At 35.1% G+C, this 21,639-nt stretch overlaps 1 protein-coding gene across 2 annotated transcripts in view; it reads right to left on the bottom strand.

Moving 5' to 3' along the window:
* CadN (Cadherin-N) overlaps nucleotides 1-21,639 on the bottom strand; it is an 855,435-nt gene that overhangs the window by 422,770 nt on the left and 411,026 nt on the right. For both annotated transcript variants that reach the window (XM_067767104.1, XM_067767103.1), the window contains 2 exons: nucleotides 16,937-17,119; nucleotides 9,652-9,841 (listed from right to left, as the gene is read on the bottom strand). In XM_067767104.1, the coding sequence (XP_067623205.1) occupies nucleotides 9,652-9,841; nucleotides 16,937-17,119 (373 nt within the window). The remainder of the gene's footprint in view (nucleotides 1-9,651; nucleotides 9,842-16,936; nucleotides 17,120-21,639) is intronic.

Genomic DNA, 21,639 nt, shown 5'->3' with positions numbered 1-21,639 from the left:
TATATATAACACAGGCCAGCAAATTTTAGACCCAGAAATTAGCCAATAATTTTTTAAGTCTGATGAATGAAAATAATTTCTTATGTAAAATTTTTAAAGTTATCACAGTGCCAGAAACGTTTCAAATTTGTAAAATATATGAAAACAAAAATTACTTCCCGCCTAGCATAGCTAATTGTAGTGAGAACTCTACCATCAACCTAAAAACCCTTTATATGCTGAATTTGAGTCTGGCATCAAATTTTTTTAACTGGCTACGGTTTCGATGTATTTCTATCTGGAAGTGCAAAAAACACGCGTTTCTACATTCACTACGCTTTTTCGCCACTCAAGCTTTCTTTAATTACAAAACAGCATAGAAAATTTTAGGTGCATTTATTTTCATTCCATTTGAGATATTGTTGTTTAAGATCTTTCATTTAGAGTAGCAATTAGTCCGCCTCCATCCAATCACTGTTGTTTTGAGAACTTATGTGATTGGTTTATACTAAATATAGAGAGAGACCGCAAAAAAAAAAAAAAAACAAATTTTTTTTTAGCTTGCATTCCGCAAAAAATATCATTCATTAAATAACTATCGAATATTCTCTGCGTTCGTATACCAAAATATAATTTTCAGAAATATGCTTTTTTATTAGTTTGAAAAGTACACAAACGATGTGACTACTACATATCAGACACTATAGCCTTGAAGTTCAACGAAAATCTGACTGACATGAACTTTTTCTACTATACAATCATATTTTTAAGCCTAAAAGTATACAAACAATAAAAGCAGCACGTACTATAGATAACATCTAAAAGTTGGTTTTATTGCCTTTTACTAGCCAGCTGTTAAAGGCCGCGCTCCCCAACGCCTAACTTTATACGACCAGGCAGATTGCATTCAAGTTATCCAATGCTTTTTATTTAAAACTTTTGTTTTTTGTTTTTGGCCAAAAGTCAACTAAAAGGGCGCAAAAGGAAATACTTTTTTCTGCTTTATGGACCATCATACAAACGCCTAACGGTTGACTACGCATGCTGAAAAAATGAGCACTTACACACATAAACCTAATACGAGGAGATAATAAGCGCTTGAATTTTTAGAGCAGCTGTGATTTGTTGCTATAAAGTTGAATACAAATTTTTGATTTCTAAAATGAAAATAGCAATCAACCGTAGAGTACAACATGACCTTACATTAGAGCGTACCGCAACGCGTGTAGAAATCTTAAAATAAAATTGCTCCTCGAGATTGAATAGTCTCTCTATGAGGCACCCTGCACCATATAAAAAGAGCACCCTCTAAAATAGCGATTATTATTTTTCTTTTTCATATTCAGTTTTCAGTTTTTTACAGTAGCAACTTTTATTAATTAAAAAATTTGTTTACCCAGCTCATAACTCAAGAACGAAATCTGAATAAATACAATTGATGAAATTGTAGCTAGAGACCATTGCAGAAAATTATATCGCGGAAAATTTTACTAGGAATGTTTTCAAAGAAAATCTCAGTGCAAAGAGTTTAGAAGAGCGCAGAGAAGAAAACTAGAAATTTTCCGCCTTGAAGTATGCAACAAATTTGCTTTATTTAGTTTAAATACAACTTTAGTGTTTGCAAAAGGTCAATGGTTAAGAAGTATATCTATTGCATATTTTAAGGCGCATATTTTTTTTACTTCTTTATACGTAAAAAAGGTCCTTGCACAAGGATTTGGTATGTTTTTCTGAAACATTTTAATCCTGTACCTATCTCTAAAGCAAAACGATTCTGATTTTTTATATATAGAACTAGGTCCCATGATCAGCGTAGTTATCAATCTCCTTAAATGGCCATCAAATTGCACATTATTTAAGCAACTTTAAATTTGTAACTTGAATATTTTTGGGAAAAATGAAAATTTGGTCACCTCTTGTATTTTGACCCCCTAAAAGTATGCAACACACTCTGTTAACATCAAGCGTGCTTCAACTGTTAGCTGCGAAGCCATGCGCAATTTAAGCGACTAAAAGTATTCATATTTATTAGCATTCAATAACAGCTATAGAAGATGGAGTGAAGATCCGACTCACACCCCCGTGAAAAATGTTTTGAAGTGTCGTTAGATGTTACTGACGAAACACATTCCTTGGCGGGCAATGGGTAGTAGAATATGCCCGAGGTAGGTACACTAGTCGTAAAAGGTGACTGTAATACCATGGTTACCCAACCTTGAGTACTGATAACTCGAAAGGGAGCAATGTGGACACCTGTAACTCTTACGCGATCCTATCAACGCACCATGGCGAACAGGAAAGGCCAGTTATGAACTGTATGTATGTAATGTATTTTTGATGCTCCTATTCAAATTTCATCTCCTGTCGCGTGATCTGTGGTTTCATCTCGCATGGTTGTTTTTCCTTACATACTTCACTTTTGGGGAAGTTGACAATCCGCCATTCTTAATGCAGTTTTCCCTTGGCTCGCCCACACAGGTAAAGCGGCCTCTTTACCTATCCTAACCTAAGAATAAAGTTTTCAATGATTCTTTTTCGGAAGATCAAGGAAATCGTTTATCGCGGATATGCGTGTATGATGTCCGTAGATGGGGCTCATTGTAGTAGACTCGAAAAGACATACATATAGGTGAATGCGATTTGCCTAAAGTCTTAGACTCGAATGGATAGAAAATATTGTAATTACATACCTTTATTGTGATGCAGGTTATCCTGTTGCTCAATTAGGTTGTTCACATCACTTGATATTTTTATTGAAATTGTGGAATTGTGTAATTATTTACGCTTGGAATGGAACAAAATAGTAACGAAACTCAAGGTTCAGTTGCCTTGCAACCGGATGCCATTATCCATAAAATCGTAAACGGATAGGCTCTTTATCTTACGAATGTAAGACCTTGTTAGTGTAAACCCGATTACACGCCAATTTAGTACCAATGATTCGGCTACAAAGTTTTTGGGCAGGGAACATGGACCTTTTCATTGAGCCGTCGATCACGCAGTTAGATTGGTATATTTGACAGCGTGAGGTTGAAGTCAAGGGGCAGGCACTCACGTTAATATATGTTTAATTATTATTGTCGAAAGACAAGTATGACGCATTGAGATTATTCCTCTGATGAGTGTCTTGTGTTTTACTTACATTTTTAAAATATTAACTATTTTCATAATACGCTCTAATATACTTGTTGGTACTAAGCCAATGGCGTGTTGAGGGAACATCTAGCAAAATAATTTTTTATATTTAGATATGTGTGTTTGTTTGTATAAAGTATACTAAGCCTACTAACCTTCAACTGAAATGCAAAAATAAATAGCACTCAGTATGGCACAGCATTTTGGCCTTGTAGCAATGATCTAAAAAAACATTGGATTATTTTTTTAAAATCCGACTAAAATTAGGCAATATCATGATTTTGAGTAAACAGCACGTATCGGCTGTGTTTAATAAATGCTTTGTGAATTCCCCTTGAATAATTTTTGACGGTTTATATATAAAAGTTGCACTGCTAAAGTAGTGAGGACAATTGCAATAAAAAATCAGATTTCAATTTCGAAAATGTGCTTGAAACTGAGTGCCTTTAATTGTGAAATTAAAAGTCATATGAAAATAGATAATTGAAATATGGAATCGTTTAACAGAGTAAATAATCGTCACTAATTGCAATCGAAGAAGAGTCCAATGTTGAGATTTTTGCGCTACAAAATGCCTTCACTTTGCGAGACTGAAATTCAATGAGCTACAGTAGTTTGTTTTTAGCTTTTCAAACGCTTAAATATATTAGCTTATGTATGTATTTTATGTATGTAACACTCTACCACCAAATAGTGCAACAAAAATTGTTACGTATGCGCACCAGTACTCGCCTTTTATGTGCAATGTCTTTGCGTGTAATTATACAATGTTGAGTACGCTGCGCTTACCAATTCGAGTGTTATTTCTCAAGGTCTTAAGTCTGATATTTGTGGCAGAACATCACTTTTATTGACATGCCAATGTTAAAAGAGTATAGAATGTGTATAAGTGGGATTGATTCACGCTACCAAGGGTATAAGAATTCACATGCCTAGTGGCAGACTTGCAGAGCAGGGTATCGGAATTAAAACAAACAAAAATATATAGTGTGATCAAACCACAAGCAAATTTGTATCGAGTTACCACTGTGTTATACCCATCTCAGGCCTATAATATTTACCAGTGCATTGCAGTGTGGCAATTTGAAACTTTGCTGCAACATTTGATTTTTTTTTCCTAACCGACTCCTTTTTTTAAGTCGGCTGTGTTTATCATAATAATTTTTATCAACTCAATTTCTTTTATAAATACTAAGCTTTACAATTTAGCCTCAGGCATATACAGTTGTTTCGCAAAATCTCTAACGATTGAGCATTTTCATTAATTGTTCCAATACACATAACCATTTTTATCTATACGGAAATAAAAAAGTGCAATTTGTTTTCGGCCTCAACCGTCGCACTATTTTAATATCTGTTGGAATACAATGTCAAACACCTGCAATGGAAGGATAGGAGGAGTGGAATGCAATTTGCGAAGCAATTGTACGTGCACTAATACAAACAAGAAAAATTATGTTACCAATTTGCATATATGACAATTCGTAAATATAACTAACATAAGAGAATATATAAAAGCCCCACAAGAAATAGTTTAAACGAGTATACGAAATATATGAACAGAACGATGAAAGCTATATTACACGATAGCTCTAGTTAATGTGCCACCTTATACATACATTCTATGGCTAATAATAAGGTCTTAATATTCGATTATTATAAGCCGGTGTTAAGCTCATGAACTCTTAATAATAAATTGAATACACTATTAAAACAAATAAATATAAATATGTAAAACTGAGCCCGAGTTTACAAAGCTTCTCATTCGCAACGAAAAAGAAACTTTACAAAAACGAATCTACATACACACAAATTAATAGAGGCAGAATGCCTCAGTTGTTTTGTTAGTGTAGAAATAAGATAAACTGAATTAAGCAAGGAGACAAATACGAGCAGGTTCGAATCTCGGTGGAACCTTTGATAATATTACGAAATTGCCTGACGATGAATTCGTGGCGGTTTTCGAAATGGTACCAACGCAATATGCCAGTAACTGTTTCTTTCTTTCTTTTCAGTTTCTCTTAGAAAAACATAATAATTGAATATTCAATTATTATAAGCCGGTGTTAAGGTCATGAGTTCTTAATAATAAGTATAAGGCCTTACGCCTGCCGATTTTCTTGCTAAAATTTCTGATGTTCAATCAAAATAATAATATAACTCATGGTTGAACGTGCCGAATACGACCAAGAAGTGGAGTAATTAAAAAAGGTATTAATTCTTCATGATATATCAGTCTTATTACGATGTCTCCCTAAAACTGAGTGCCTTAAAACAAAGTTTATGTAAGCCCTTCTATTCGAAGGCTTTTCAACGAGAGCTAAGTCTACGGTAAAAGTGATTTAACCTCTCGTTTTATTCTAAACAGATCAGAAAGCCAAGGTAATTTTTAGGGCCTTCATCATAACGACAGGCTGTTGTGTAGACAAATTTTAATCGTATTTATCTTTTCTAAGGTAATATGGGCGACCATTTTTGTATTAAGAGGTTACCGTTGCTTATATTAACGAGGGTATGGGGTGACGGTGATTACCAAAGTAATGCAAAGACAGCATTGATTTAAAGAAGCAGGGATGAATGACTAGACCGTTCCGACTGTTCAAGTAACGACAACTGATTAATATAGCAAAGTAATAAGAGGTGGAAGCTACTAAACCCATCTAAGCAGGATAAAATACTTTGCCAAATGGTGGATGAAACGATGAAATAAGAAGGACGATAATTTTACAAGGCCAATCAGCTGTTAAAATTGTAAAACCAATACCAAAATACAGCAATTTGCCTCCAACTGACATTTAGTATTGTGCTCAAAAGATCTGCCTGACGGAATACTCGACGGTGAAACCAGGAAAATTTACACGTGCGGTAGGAGAATAAGCGCTGTTTATAGTCCCTCAGTACATGGTGCGCTGCTAGGTGTCGGATACTCAAGTCTTAGAAGTATAATTTCAAAATGTTCAACAAAAAATATCAGTAAATTGTGCAACATCATCGATGTGATATCATATCGTATCATATATATCACATCGTATCCTCTTTGAACATCGCACGCATTTGCGAAACAAAAGTTGCAATGAAATAGCTATCATAAACAAGATTCAGTTGATGAAGGCTTGTCCGAGATACCTTATCGAGTTAGTTTTGAAAAAAACCCTGTTTCGGCGTTGTGCCATTTTCAGTGTCATTTTTCGTTTTGAACTGCATCTATCACTTGTCTTGTAATCATAGTTCATTACCAACCTTTTGCAGGTATCATCAAAGATGGATAATTATGTGTGAGTGAGTGTGTTATGAAACTATCTAAAGATTAATCAGCTAGGTTTCGTGTACGTTTGGAAACATAGAGTAAGGTGTCAGATCTAGAGTCAGCAAGTAGCATAGGTTCTATAAAGCAAAGCATCTAGTTTTTGCAAAGATTTGCTAGGTTTTTGTAAAATGGGACCTGGTTTTCGATAGGTGTTTTCAATTTGGTCTATTAGCAAACTTCTATGAACATGGTCATTCTTTAAGAGGTCTTCATGGACCGGCCAGTTCAACACAACCTAGCCTAGGCGAGCGCTCGGAAATGGGTGTGGTGTTCGGTTGCGTTCAGAGTGAGTTAAAGTTATTTTGAGACAATACTTTCTGGAGGGTTTTTTGACGAAAATGTTTAGTAACATCATCAGTGTTAGCCTCTACTGTCTGTTTAACATTTTAGTGATACTTTGGACTAAGACTTGCATAAGTAAAAGTGAAATGCTGGTCCAATGTTTCAATGTGGTGGCATAAGAGCCTGATTATATTTATTGATTGTACTGAGGGGTTTTTTTTATCACGAAAATATGGGAAAACATTGCAAGTGACAAAATCATATATGAATCTGTACCGCATCATAGTTAGCATTACCTACAAGGCACTTCTTAAACGAATTGTGTGCTAATGCGTTTATTTGTTTATATAGTAGTGAATGTGCTATTACTTTGCCACCACTGCAACACTGATTTTGATTAGCTTAAATATTGGCATGTACGTGTGCGCGCTGATTTCAATGCCAAAACCGAAAATTGGCTACTCATGCATTAAACGAATGCACAAAACATCAAAGGAAAACGACATAAGGAAAAAACGCAGTGATGTTATTTGTGATAATAAAAAAGTGTATTCGTATGATTGTTGGCAGGTGGCGCAGTAAGCACTGTATAAATTGAGGTGAAAACTAGAAAGGCATACACATATGCACGCATAGTGACGCATAAACTAACTCATACATACTTATATATGTACATGTGTGAAGTCATATTTTGTTCACAAAAGTCCGATTTATTATGACAGTGTTACTGAGTGCGCCGAACATAATTCGTATTCTAAGTTACTACTTTCTAGTCTAATTTTAAGTTATAGGCACGACACATAATATTTTTGCAGCATCGTGCGCTGACATGTCGCATGTATTGGCATGGGGAGCTACAAATAGCGCATCACCAGCGCCATCTGACATGCAAAAGAAGCCAACTTTCAACGTTTGTTGCAAGCAAAGCGTAAAAAGAAGAATTTGTATTTGTTTTGGCTATGGGTGCTTTCAGACTTTGTCAGTGTAATTATTTTCTGCACTCGTTGGTACTTTTCTAACATTTTTGAAAATTGATAACTGCATTTTAACAAATGAATAGGAGACAAAATGTGTTAGAAAATATTTTTCTTACTTAGTGAGAATGTTTATAATAGTGCTTTGCGAAATTTTGTATTTGAATAGGCAATCCGAAATAAGTTTTTGCTACTAAGTCTGTAGTTCTTTTTCGATTGTGATGATGTTCGCTTCTGCATCGTAACTCATAAACATAGGAAAATTCATTGTGATGCGGCCATTAATGCTGAAAAACATTTAAATCGCATTCAAAAAGTAATATTTCAAATGTTATTTTGTGCCGTGTGTTATATACGAGTACATACAAGTTAATATATCAAATTGCATTACAAAAGCAAATCCTAAAATTTTTCTTTTTAGTAAGCTTTTTTCGTAAGTTCAAATATAATGCTGCTGTCACGCAGAAATTCAAATATTTTAACAAACCTAAAAAACGAAGACTGCAAACTTAAAACTTTTGTGCCAAGTACTTATGTACAGTTACTACTCAGTTTTTTCGGCGTAGTTTCAGCACATTTAACGCCCTTCCCTTAGACACTCAACCAACCTTCAAATACTTTGCAATCGTCAGCAAACATTCTAGTTTCTTTACTAGAATTTAGTGGGGATATTCATTCTAGTCAGTATTTGTACAGCTCATTGACTAGCATTTTGTCTGTCGGACTCGAGAAAATGCGCAAACGCTTTCTGCCTGTAATTTGCAAACCGCACTTCAAGGCTAGACGTCGTACAAATCAACGGGCACATAAACATATGCATGACGCAACACTCCTCACTGTTACTTCCACAGAGGTTAACCAAGCTATTAAAAGGACCAAGGCTTCTAAGTCAATAGCCCCTGATCGAAAAGCTAGCCGTAGCTAAAACTCCTTGGTCATAGGGACAAAAGTTACCAAATGCATGTTATGGCCTTTGTTATTCCATAATAATGGAGGATGCAAGAAAAGTCCCACTATCAGTACCTGGAAGCCCACCTTGCGATGGTGAGTCGTTCCACCTATACCAAACCATAATACTACCCTAATTTAAACGCAAATATTTGGTTACTCAGCCGAAAACATGACTTCCGTAAAATGCAATGCACTTTTACCGCGTCATTAACACCCAGATAAATTACGAACTGAATTAGCCAAAATCCCATGATAGGACGGTGCTTGTGCACTTGTCCTGTTAAAAGCTTTCGCCACAATCAACCACGACACACTAATCCAAACCACTCTCCCGTTGTCTAAATAGGCGGAACGAAAATTATCTGAGTGACCGGCTGTAGTCGGTACATTTTAGGAACGGAACTTCAAGGTCTAGGAGAATTTAATTGAGGGTGCCACGGAGTTATGATTATTTACTATACCGCCGACTGCACACACCCTCGCCCCTTAATGTATAAGTTAGTTTTCATAGTGAATTGATTATCTTCCGAGTATTTCTGTTTTCTTCGCGCAATCTAATAAAGTCATCGACCAAGTCCCCGGCCACTTTGTTAACAATTTTTACGTTAACGTTGATGGCATTACATTATCAACTGTCAGTCTTAGTAGATGCAACGTTCGACTGTCCGACCCAGAAATGTCCGCTAAAAAATGTATGCAAATATTTTTTTTTTTTTCAAAGAACTGTTATCGCCAATGTTTTTAGCGGAAATTTTTGGGTCGTACAGGGTATGAAAATTTTACAACCAAATGAAAAATTTTTTAGTAGGTCATGAAAAAAACCTTAAAAATCAAAGTCAAAAAAAAGTCAAAAAGTCAGGCTCGAAAATAATTTTTTTGGGTATGCGTAGTGGAACTTTTTTTCCTGAGCCCAAATCCTATCGAAAAATCGATGGCGCGATATCGGTAAACCTTCGTCCATACAAATCGACCCACCCTATCATACATACATACATATAAATAGCTTGATGACTGTGTACTAACCTGAATTTGGTTGTCCATTGCTGTTTGGCCGCGCTGATGGTGCCCCATCTCTTGCTTCCACCTCCAAAGCATAAGCGCCTTTCTTTTCTCTATCGAATACCGTTTTCGTAAATATTTCGCCACTTTGTAAATTAATTTCAAAGAATTCTTTGCCTTCGTTGCGTGGTGAGTCGACGATGTAGTAGTAGACCTGCAAAGTAAATATATATTAAAGTTTGGTTTCCTGATGATCATTGAAATATGCACTGCTTTGAAGGTAAACAATTTTATTAATAATTTGTTTATACCCAGCTGTACTATTACACAGTGTATTATTATTGATTGGATAGCGGTTGGCAGTACAGATATAAAGGAATCGAGCTCGATATATATGTAAATCCATTTACCAAAATCATCAGTATCGAAAACAAATGTAATTAAGCTAATCCGTCAATCCGTCCCTCTGTCCGTCTGTCCGTTAATATTGGTATATCTTCACCAAATTCGGTATAAGGGCTTATATGGACCCAGAATGGATTGGTATTGATAATGTACGAAATCGGACGATAACCACTCCTTCTTTTTCGATATCGAAAATTTAGAAAAATGGAAAAAATTAGATAATTCAAAAAAGAATACTGCTAAGCTAATGCAATTTGGTAAGTGGATTGGTTTTGTGACGCAAAGCTTAAATCTGGAATATATACGTGGCAGCACCCACATTTAGAAGAGAAAAAGGAAGAAAGTTTAACAAGCCGTAAATCAAAAGCCGTTAAAGATAAAATTATAAGTCGAACAATAATTTCCCAATCCGATCGAAATTTCGCATTAACATTTTTTCTATAGCAAAACTGTTAAATTGCATTTTTACCCGCTAAAGTTCATTAGTGGTAGTCTCTGTATCATTTTTGCTTCTTTTGAACGAAAATGAGTTGAGAATAGCACCAGTTATGTACATGTTATTGCGAAGCCTTATAATACTATTAACCACACAAAGCAAACAACAACAGCATTTCAAGTGCACAGGTGGGTATATAATATTCGGTTTCACCCGAAGTTAGACTTTCTTACTTGTTATCAGTTCGCTTAAGGCCCGGTATATCAGTGCGAGCCTAAACTACGGTTAAAGTTGACCAGAGTTAAACAATGTGCGATAACATACCTACAATTCTGTTTCGCATCTCAACTTAAGCGGCTTAAGTGGCCGGGTTGTATCTAGTCAACTTTAACCGTAGTCTAAACTCGCACCGAAAAAACGGGCATTAGGCACGCTGCGCAAACTATGGGCTATTCTAGGTTAACCTAACGAACTACGGGCAGAAAAAGAATCATTTCGATTTTTCTTTTGTTTCCTTGATCATTTTATTTTCCAAAGGTATGCTGCGAAAAAAGGTAGAGCTATACTCGGCTAACCTTAGGTAAACAAACCACAGTGTAAAAGCAATTATATTGCAATTTTATTATTATTATTATCTTATTTTGGGAGTTTTGTAATGACATTTTTTTATTAACGAAGACTTGTGTTTTTTTCGCAGGCTGAAAAAACAGTGGGCTCTCCTTCGCTAACCACATACTTTTAATTCAAAAATTCGCATTTCGAAGTGCTAGCTTCAAACAGTTGCCAATTTACTATCTGTAGTAATTTAAAGATACGAGCCGGACCCGTGCGCATCTTGCGCAACAAATATAATAGTCTCATATCAAATATCAACAGAAATCAGCTGTTCTATCAATCAAACATCTATAAACTTACATGCGCTTGCACTGCCATCTGCCGAATGTTAGTAACTGCCGGGAATGAAGTGTTAGTTCTAATCAAATATTGACAATAGTGCCATAGTACAAATAGATTTCTCTGTGTGCTCACAATCGTTTATTTTTAACAAATTGTTTTAATAAAATATAGCTAAACAAAAACACTACGACTAATAATGCCTAAAGCTCACTAATAACACAAATCCCCATCTTTACAACCAAAACTTTATTTATAGATTTGGATTCGAAATAAGAGCAAAAAAGGCCCTGTACAGAGCAATTAGAAATAATATATAAGATATATAAGATTTGTAGTTGTACTTATTAGAGGTTTACGCCGATCACTTTATCGGCGGCGGCGTAGGCTCAATTTTATACCAGCGGCGGCGGCGTGGGCGGCGCGCCGGCATACGCCGGTGTTCCTACTTTAGAAAAATGGAAAATAGCAAGGATCAGGAACGGAAAATAATAAATTTTTTTTTTCGGAGTCGAAAAAGTCCTAGTCAAAAAATTGTCCTAGGTGAAAATGTTTGAGTTCCCAGGTATCCCTATAGCAATATCATGTCGAATCATGCATCCTTTTTATTTTTCGAACTTTCTCCATAAAAGTCCACATATAAAAGTAAAATCTGTATTTTTATTTTTGGAGTCCGATAGAACTCGTTAAACTCAGACTAAATCCGGACTTTTATTTTTTAAGAGCAATATAAAAGTTCCGCTTGATAACAAAGAAACTGCTTTTCCGAATTAAAATTTTTTTTTATTTCGGATAAGCCATTTCTGTTTTATCAAGCGGGACTTTTATTTTCGCCTTAAAAAATAAAAGTCCGGATTTAACTTTTATTTCCGGACTTTTATTTTCAAAAGTCCGAGTTTAACTAGTTCTATCGGACTCAAAAAGTAAATATCCGAAAATAATTTTTATCTTGATCCAAGTATATTTAAAGTCCAAAATTAATAGTTTTGCAAGGAATTATATTAGCTGTATTTCGTTGCAAACTATTGCAATTAATACACTAGCTAGCTTACCGAATTGCATGGAATGCAACAATAAAAAGTAATCGAGTTGAGTTGGCTAAGCGGTTTGAACTAAAAGATTTCAACAGAAACCGCTTAGGTAATTGTCGACCTGATTGATAGTGTTGTATAGTGTTGCATATTCAAAAATAGGGCACTATTGTGTACGAGCTAAGGAAATGAACATACGAATGTGCAGATAAACAAAAATAACAAAATAACAGCGTGGCGGCAGGGTGACATACACAGTGTTGCCAGGTTAGCCTTTTCGAGGCTAGATTTAGCCTTTTTTTTGTCTTTAGCCTCGAAATTTTGGGTTTAGCTTCGTGACTTTTTTCTACACTTTTTTACTCCGAATGTATTTTTAAAAATTTCTAAAATAAAATAATTTCAGTAGTTCCTGTGAACACCTAATATCTAATAATATGAGTTCTCTACAAAAGATTAATTCTTTTTCTGCTGAAAATTCGCTGAAAATTTCAAAGCCAGATGTATTTTCTTACTTCGAAAAAGAGAAGTATAGTTATTCTTCAAGCCACATAGGATTAATAGAGCTGCAGTGGCGAAAACTTATAACTATACAATGGAAAAATGAACACTACATCATGGAATTTTGGTCGGAAGTCCGAGAACATAAAAATGCATTAAACGAACCTCCTTTTTTAGAACTTGTCGAATTAATATTTAGTTTTTTAGTATTACCACTCAGTAACGCGGAAGTTGAAAAAATTTTTAGTGGCATGAAAATTCTGAAAACTAAATTAAGGAGCAAACTAAAAATTAAAATGCTTAATGCGCTGCTTAATATTAGATGCTCGTTAAAACGCTTATCTAAATGTTTTAATTACTTTGAAATTACTGATGATCTCATATATATGGCAAATAACCAAACTTTATACACAGACTTAAGCACTTCTGATTCTTCAGACGGGGAATATTTTATATAAATAATTAGGATCGCGGGTTCGAATCGAGCTCATTTTTTCTTTCTTCTATTCTAATTTAAAAATTTTTTCAATTAAGAAAAAATTTATCATAACAATAATAATGATAAAAAATTATTGTTAGGCCTTGAGCTCGATTCGAACCCGCGATCTTAAAATCAGTAGGCCGATATAACAACAAAAAATAAATAATTAGTTTTTAATATTTTTTTTATGTATATACACATATGCAATCATTTAAATTAATTCCATGTGCTAGTCATGGAAAATGTGCCTGATATGTTTTGAAACAGGAAGTTATGCTTAAGTTATGTTTATAAGTTTTTATTTACAAATGTGTAAACTAAAATATAAAAAAAATTTTATGAATTAACCAAAAAAAATTTGGCCTTTTTTAGCTTCTTTTTTTTACTAAATTTAGCCTTTTCTAGCCTTTTTTTGCCAATCTAGCTTCTTTTTTTTTGCATCACCTGGCAACACATACATACAAACAAACACACGCATTTCATGTATTTTGTTTTTGTAATTCTCTGATTGAGTGTCAAAAACATACTGCGCTAGAAGTAGAAATGTCAAAGCAGCTAAAAAAGTAACCATCTGTATGGTTTTGCCATAATGAAACTGTTTAGCTAGTTGAAGCGTTTTTTTCAAGCCCGCTTGCAAAAAAAAACGCCTATTATAAAAGGAATAACAGTTTTACCCCTGGCAAGGATAATCTCGCTCTTAAAGCCTGGCAAACCAGCTAACGAAGGCGAGTCTTATCGACCGATATCACTCGCTTCGCCAGTAGCTAAGACAATGGAAACCGTTCTGTTCCCTCATTTCACGGCAAATCTTCGCCTAGCCACGCACCAACATGGCTTCCGTAAATTGCACAGCACCACAACCCTCCTTAATGCCATTAACACTCAGATTAATTACGGATTAAATCAGCAAAAACCCCATCATAGGACGGTGCTCGTGGCACTTGACCTGTCGACACAGTCAACCACAGCACGATGCTCCAAGACATAGAAGGCTCACACCTTCCCGCTTGTCTAAAAAGATGGACCGCTAATTATCTGAGTGGTTGGCAGGCATCGCACGGTGGGGTGTTTGATCAATCTAGCTGGCCAAAATTAAAACAGCAGTTATTTCTGTTCAAAAAGTGGTTGTCTCACTTCACTGTTATATTTGACAGTAAATTCATGATGTTCCGCGCAGAATTACTATGGATCGGAACCTCGGTTTCGGATGGACCCGGGATCATTTTTTTGGCATTACATGAGATATGTCAATATGGGTATCAAACGAAAGGTATTGCACTCCGCATTTCTTTTGACATTTTTAATAAGGGTTGCCACCTCACCTTCTTTTTTATATTTCTTTGTATATCCACTACAATCTCGGAAACGGCTTAACCAATTTGAATCAGATTTTGTACATCGATATAGTATTACATTTTAAGATTTATCACCTAGGTGCTGCCACTGAGGATGTCTTCACAAGGTTGCCACCTTTTGCCAATAAGGGTATCAGTCTTAAAAAATTGATCACGACTCAAAAAATCGCGGGTATGCGCAGCCGTTTTTGTTATTAAACTTTGAAACAAACACAAGCTTATGTATTGCCAAAAAATTACTAACATGACATGCCATGAAAAGATATATCTTTTTGTTTGCAAGGTTTTTAAAAAATTTGATATTAAAAAGTAGTAGTATTACAAGTAGAATAACTCAGTTAAAATATGCGGTATAAAAAATCTAACATATGAATTTAAAACAATTTTAGCTGCACTAAAAGAAAATTTAACTAGATTTGATTAAGGCTAAACTAGTGAACAAGTATTTAGGTTAGAAAGGTATATTGCTATTTAATCCAAAAATACATCGAACTGCACACAATTTTTATACAAATTTAAATGTGCGCGGTTAGCTCCATTGACGTTGCAGATGGGTTTTGGGGTATGTACACTATTCAGTGGACATCTAGGAACGCCAGGGAGTATATTTAAAAAAAATTGGAATATTTGGAAAAATCGACTATTGGACAGCTAGATTGATCACATAACCCACCATGCGTTGGTTGAATTTAGGAACGAAATTTCTAAATATATATGGATAAAATTTTAAAATGTAGACCAAAGTTTGCAAACGTTTGTGTTCACAACATTGATTTCAATAGCTTTAGTTAAATCAAAACGATATTTTAGAATGCAAGTCGGCCGATTTTAAGTTGGAAAATGTTAACGGCACCTTTTTTGGTCATTTTGAGTTTTTTAACAACTTGAGCACAATTTGAAAACATGTTCGCCTTGGGTCATTTTATTTGAGTTCATTGTTCATTACTAATTTTTTTTTAAATATTCAAAGTGGGCATATAAATTTATTATATAACTTTTCTTTTAGTGTTTTGTTTTAATAACTTGGTGAATTGGGTGATGCAAAATCCTTGTTCAGCTGACATCGAAAACGCCTGTTTTTTTAAATAACTTTTGACCAGTTCGAAAGAGTTAAATTTCGCAATTAGTATCTTATAACTGACAGTGATGCGCATCCGTTGATACTTTCGACCATATCCGACCAATTTTCGACATGAAGAATAAATGGCCTAAACTGTCTTAAACGAGTAGAAAATATAGTATCGCGCGTGACGCCGCCGCCGCCGCCGCCGCGCCGATATTTTTGACATTCGGCGGCGGCGTGCGAAAACCGAAAACAATCGGCGGCGGCGGCGGCGGCGTTTATCGGCGGCGTATATCTCTAGTACTTATTATGTAGGGTCACCACTTCCAGCTAAGGCCGCGTCCAATTGGGAACTTTATAAGTCAGCCTCTACTGCGTTGTCGGCTAACTCTATTCCAAATACTCTCGAACTGTTAGTTATCTAATTTTATAAGCGCGAAAATTAATTACTTCATATCATAATAAATGCAGGTCTTGATTTAATGGTACATAGAAGAGTATAAAAATGCTGTCTCCCTGTTGTATGTGCTGTGTGTACAGTGCGCAGTACACAACTTCAAATTCAACTTTGTATAATTAGCTAACGGCACAAGTAGATTCACACCACTCATCTGATTTGGGCTGTAATTAACATAATTAGTTGTCTTAGCCTGAAGCGATCTCAACCAATTCATTTAGTGCATCTTATTTTTATGCTTGCGCTTCTCTCTTCTATTACTCTCTTCTAGCGTAATTAAATTATCTTGCTTTTATAAGTTTGTAAAAAAAAGCATAATTCATTTATTCAGCTCATCGCGATATAAAGGATCTAAAAAACAAAAAATTTAATATGAATTTTGGTAAACGTTTTGTGAGTGCATAGAACTTTGCTTGTGCAAATTTGCATATCACTAAATGCGCCCTTGCGACTGGCAATCGCTTATCAACCGCTGGTACAGTTGACTGCACTAGCATGAAAGCTCAACAGGGCCAAAAGCAACTACAACAACAGGTCTGGCGCAAAACAGCAAGGCTTGTATACGTTACTTATATGCCCCGCGCCTACACTTTTACCTCTAAACATTAATGCATTTTAACGCTATTTTGAATGTAATTTTGTTGTTGTTGCTATTATTATTTTTTGTTGATTACATTAAGGTTGTTTACCTGATTGTTTGGAAATGTGCCATCCTTGTCGATTGCATTCACTTGCGTCACTTTGGTGCCAATGGGTTCACCTTCCAGCACAGTCTCTTGTTCACGTTCGGTAAACAATGGTATCTCATCGTTAACATCCTCGAGCATAATGTAAACGGTTGCCTCAGATGCCAATTGTTGGGCGCCATTGTTCTGAAATTTTGTAGAAAAAAAATTTAAAATATAAATAAAGTTGCATAAATGCAAATCAGCAAAAAAAATTAATTTTGCATGTATATGTTAAAAAGTGACAAAATTAATAAATATGATATTTGATATGAAACAATAATTCATTAATATACAATAACTCGCTGTAATTGTGTTGTCATTATAAAGTTAATTAAAACTTGAATAATGCTCGTAAATATGTACATATTTGCTGGAATATTGAAATAATTGTATTAAGTTGGTTCCCACATAGGCATTTTTATAAAATATTTTTTTGAATAAAACGTAAAACAACAATGCTTAACTCAGAGTGGGGTAGTCTATACGCGCTATGAATAGCATCGGTAATTGAGGAAGACTTAACAAACGTTGACATCCATACATTGATCGATTAATGCTTTAGAAGCATTTCATATCAAAAACAAGTAAGAGTGCCTAAATTCTGGTGTAAATGAACATTATCTACTGGAGCTCTCGATTATGTTCGCTCATTTTCGAATAGCCCGGCCATATGAGCGACGAGTATTTGCACACTTGCTCATGGCTCGTTATTCGATAATTTTTGAGCTTTGACGTGAGCACTCTGAGTAGTTCGAGTAATTCCTAAACTATTTTTTTCAGTTTGTTTTTAAGTTTGACAAATTAGTCAATCACAGCGCAAAGATCGTTGGAAGCTACTTCAGCGACTGATTTCACTTAAGGAAGTGCTGTGAAATTGTGCTGTTTCGTTAGAGTAGGCATAAAAAATGCGTGTCATGGATTCAACGCAAAGAGTAACACTTAAATGAAAGTGCTTCATTTGCAAAATAAGGTGGTGTCTGACTGAGATAAAAGGCGTGCAGTCCACCCACTGCTCCCTACAAAGTCTCAAACTTATTTTTTTGTTGTTTTTTGGCCTTTAGTTTGTAAAAATGTTTGTAAACTGTCGAGCTCGAGGCCAACCTGACTTGGTACATCCAACGATTCCTGAAGATGACTTCTAATTGAAGTCGAAATATCGATAAATAAAAAAACGACAATTATAACATATTGTAACGAATTTACTACAAATCCTCTTATTTGCAACCTTCGGCTAAGTTCGAATCACTAAACATATGTGTAGACATAATGATTGATTCGTTTATGTAGATACATAATGATTGATTTATGGATGTGCATAGAAATCACTCTTGGCATCGGCTTAAAGATGGCAGTACCCCTTAATAAATAATATTGTTGCTAATATTCGTAACAATATATAAATAAAAATTTTTGGGTGTTATTAAATATTGTATAGCCTCGAGCTCGACAATTTACAAAGTCTCAAACTTTAAAATTCTTTAAGGCATTGCACCCAAATTCTTTTTTATCAGTTGACTAGTGACCTGAGTTGAACAGGTGATAAAAGAAAGGACTGATTATTTCCAAGAGGAAGGGAAACCAGATAGTTGTCGGCGTGAGGGATCATCACTCAGCTCAACAGTACTTCATAGTCATACACTGTACATGCAGTACGTTTTAGATGATGTGTGCAAAAAAATTGAGATATAAAATTTATAAGTTGTTGAATAGCTCGAAAATTTTTAGAAAACATTTGAGAAATTGAGCAACGAACGAGTTTCGAACCAGTATCGAGCTACTGGAGTTGCTACTCTAATATATACTCAGCTGGGAGATTATATTTTACTGTTCATTTACCATCAGATTGTTACTCCTTTAAATTTAAACTAGAATAATCATACTACATCCCGATAGCTTATTTTAACGAATTCTGGAGATTTCTGATAATTATGCACCTTCTGCTAGCGTTCGTATCGATGAACTATCGAATAAATAAGTATTGGAAAATGGAGTTTATTAGACTACTTTAGGAGTAGTACAATTATAATTCACTTCACAATAGCGTGTCAAACTGATTACTGATTCCTCAGCTTGCGCTGTTTTTATACTCTCGGTTTTCTCGTTCACTCATTTCTCCTAAGGTCTAGTCATTTCGCGAAATTGTGTTCGAGAACAATTGTAATTGTAATTGTGATGGTAATATTTATGAGGTCATTGCTGTTCGGGGCCACTTTGATATCATTTCAGGATGATTTTGGATTTTATCGGAATAGTTTTATATGCTACATATTTCGAGAACATTTTGGGAAGGTGAGTATTCGGGATTATTTTCAAAACTTATTCACGATCAATTCGTGACTACTTCGGGATGATGTTAAAGCTTTTGAGATCATTATGGAATCATTCTGGAGCCATTTCGAAATAATTTCTGGGATATGTTAGCGCTTATTTCGGGATTATTTCGTGGTTAATTGGAAAAACTCATTTATGAATATGAAAAATTGTTGGGCTGTTATTATTACCCGTTTGTTAGCGGTATGTTATTGGCACTTTAATGACGTGCTATCGACTTGTTATCGATCGGTGAATTACCAACTTAATATCGGTTTGCTTTGGAAAAATTATCGATTTGTTATCTAAAAAAAAAAAAATTATTTACTATCGGACAAAATATCGATTCGTTAAAGATAAGTTATCGATATGTAATCGAAAAATATTGATACTTTTTTGATAATAAATCGATAGTTTTCAATAGCAAATCGATAACAATTCGATATTTTTTTCGATAGTAAATCGAGATATTTTAGTAGCCAATTGATATTTTTTCAATAACAAATCACTATTTGCTCGACAAACGAATCGATATTTATTCCATAACAAATCCAATTTTTTTCTATAACAGATCGATGTTTTTTCGATAATAAATCGATAAATCGACTTATCCGGAAATGTTGCATCAAAGAAGGTAGTCAACTATTTAAATATAGGATTGTAATCCCGACTAACATATTGGGCGCGAATTCAACATTCCCTTGAGAATGCATCTAAACAGGTATGGCTGCAAAACAGGCTGATGGCAGTCATTCGAGGACTAACAGAAAGAAAGCTCTTGATGGACTTCACCCCATCCACTATACTCCAAACTATCGGCAGCCACACTTCCCAAGAAGAATCGTTGTAATAAAGCATTTCATTGCGCCATAAACTCGAGTTTATGGGGGTTTTTCATGTTTGCCAGTACTGTTAAACTAAAAGTTAGCCCTTGAACTAGAGTTATTGCCGCAATGAGAATGCCATATAAGCTTCTGACAGCTATACAGCTAATAGCAGCTCTGAGAAAAGCATATGCTTATCACACTATATCAGACCAGCCGTACAATTGATTAGCGGAACAGTCCCCATCGAGCTAATATCGCTAGAAAGGAGAAGATTCTGACAAACCAAGAAGCACAAGGATCAAAATGTCATGAAAGTTGTTAGCAAAGAAATTTGTTAAAGAAACGAGGGTTAAATGAAAAACGAGGCAGATGGAAAACGAAACTAACAGCTGTCGAAGCATGGACCACAAATCCTTCCAAATACTCGCGAAGAAGCCAAAAGTGCTTGAGGAAATAGTCGGCCAAATCACTGTCGATAATAATACAGCGAAAAAGTGAGCGTTCTTCTTGGACAACTTTGTAGAAACTATACTCAGAGCAAAAAAGCGCGACCTGGGTGAAGGAACAACAGAAGATTCTAAAAAAGCGAGATATGATAAACGCTATCCTGATGTTATGGAAAAGCAGTCCCGGGATAGGTGACGGTCATGAATATGGCGGTTTTTAGTACACTTACACATGCTTGCGCCGACGGCAGCATTTATGGTGCAATACACATTTTCCATCCCAACCCGTACAATAAAATATGTTAATAAATGTTTGTCTTAAAAAGTACAAGTTAAAGGTCTCACAAAATTCGTACTGATTTTTAAAAATTTTTACCGAAGAGTTTTTATATTTTCATTACAAGTGAAAAATGTTTCCATTCCTCCATTGCCATACTACATGTCAAATAATAGCTGACAGCGAGAACGGCTGTCGCGAATGGCCAGAGAATGGAAGAAAGGTTTGTTTTTTGCTTGCCGTTATTAAATTGAAGTGCTATGAATTACACATTTTTGTTTCAAATCAACTTTTCTTTTAAATGTGTATACAGAAAATCAGACTACATATTAATATTAATTTCCAAAATCAACTTAATAGATTAAATTTGTTTACTATTGTGAACGTTTTTATCAATCATTCGCCACTTGTTTAAATTCACAATGGCCGGCCCTATGCGCCGCCATATTAAACACACTGTCAAAACGCTGCCAAAACGCTTAAAAGTAGCCATATTGAACATCATGTAAGGCAGTTGACGGATAAGATATCACATTTGTTTTATCCGCAATGATATGTATATTTGAGTCCATGATAAAAATATTACAAGGTAAAACCTCTGAGAGGCAAATGACGTTTAAAAAAATTTTACAATTCTCACCGCTCTCACCGTTTTTTATTTTTTTATTTTGATCTTGTTTTCACATAGTACAGGTCTACAAGTAGGATATGTAGCAGCACGCACATACACAGCCACGCTCACCTGATAAAATGCTTGTTCTTGTTCGTTTTTCTTTGTGGATGCTATTTGGCACTGTTGTACTT

The sequence above is a fragment of the Eurosta solidaginis genome, chromosome 2 (genome assembly GCF_040869045.1).
Source record: "Eurosta solidaginis isolate ZX-2024a chromosome 2, ASM4086904v1, whole genome shotgun sequence".
NCBI classification, from domain to species: Eukaryota; Metazoa; Arthropoda; class Insecta; order Diptera; family Tephritidae; genus Eurosta; species Eurosta solidaginis.
Note: the sequence above shows the minus strand (reverse complement) of the source record. Positions and strands in the feature narration are given on the sequence as shown.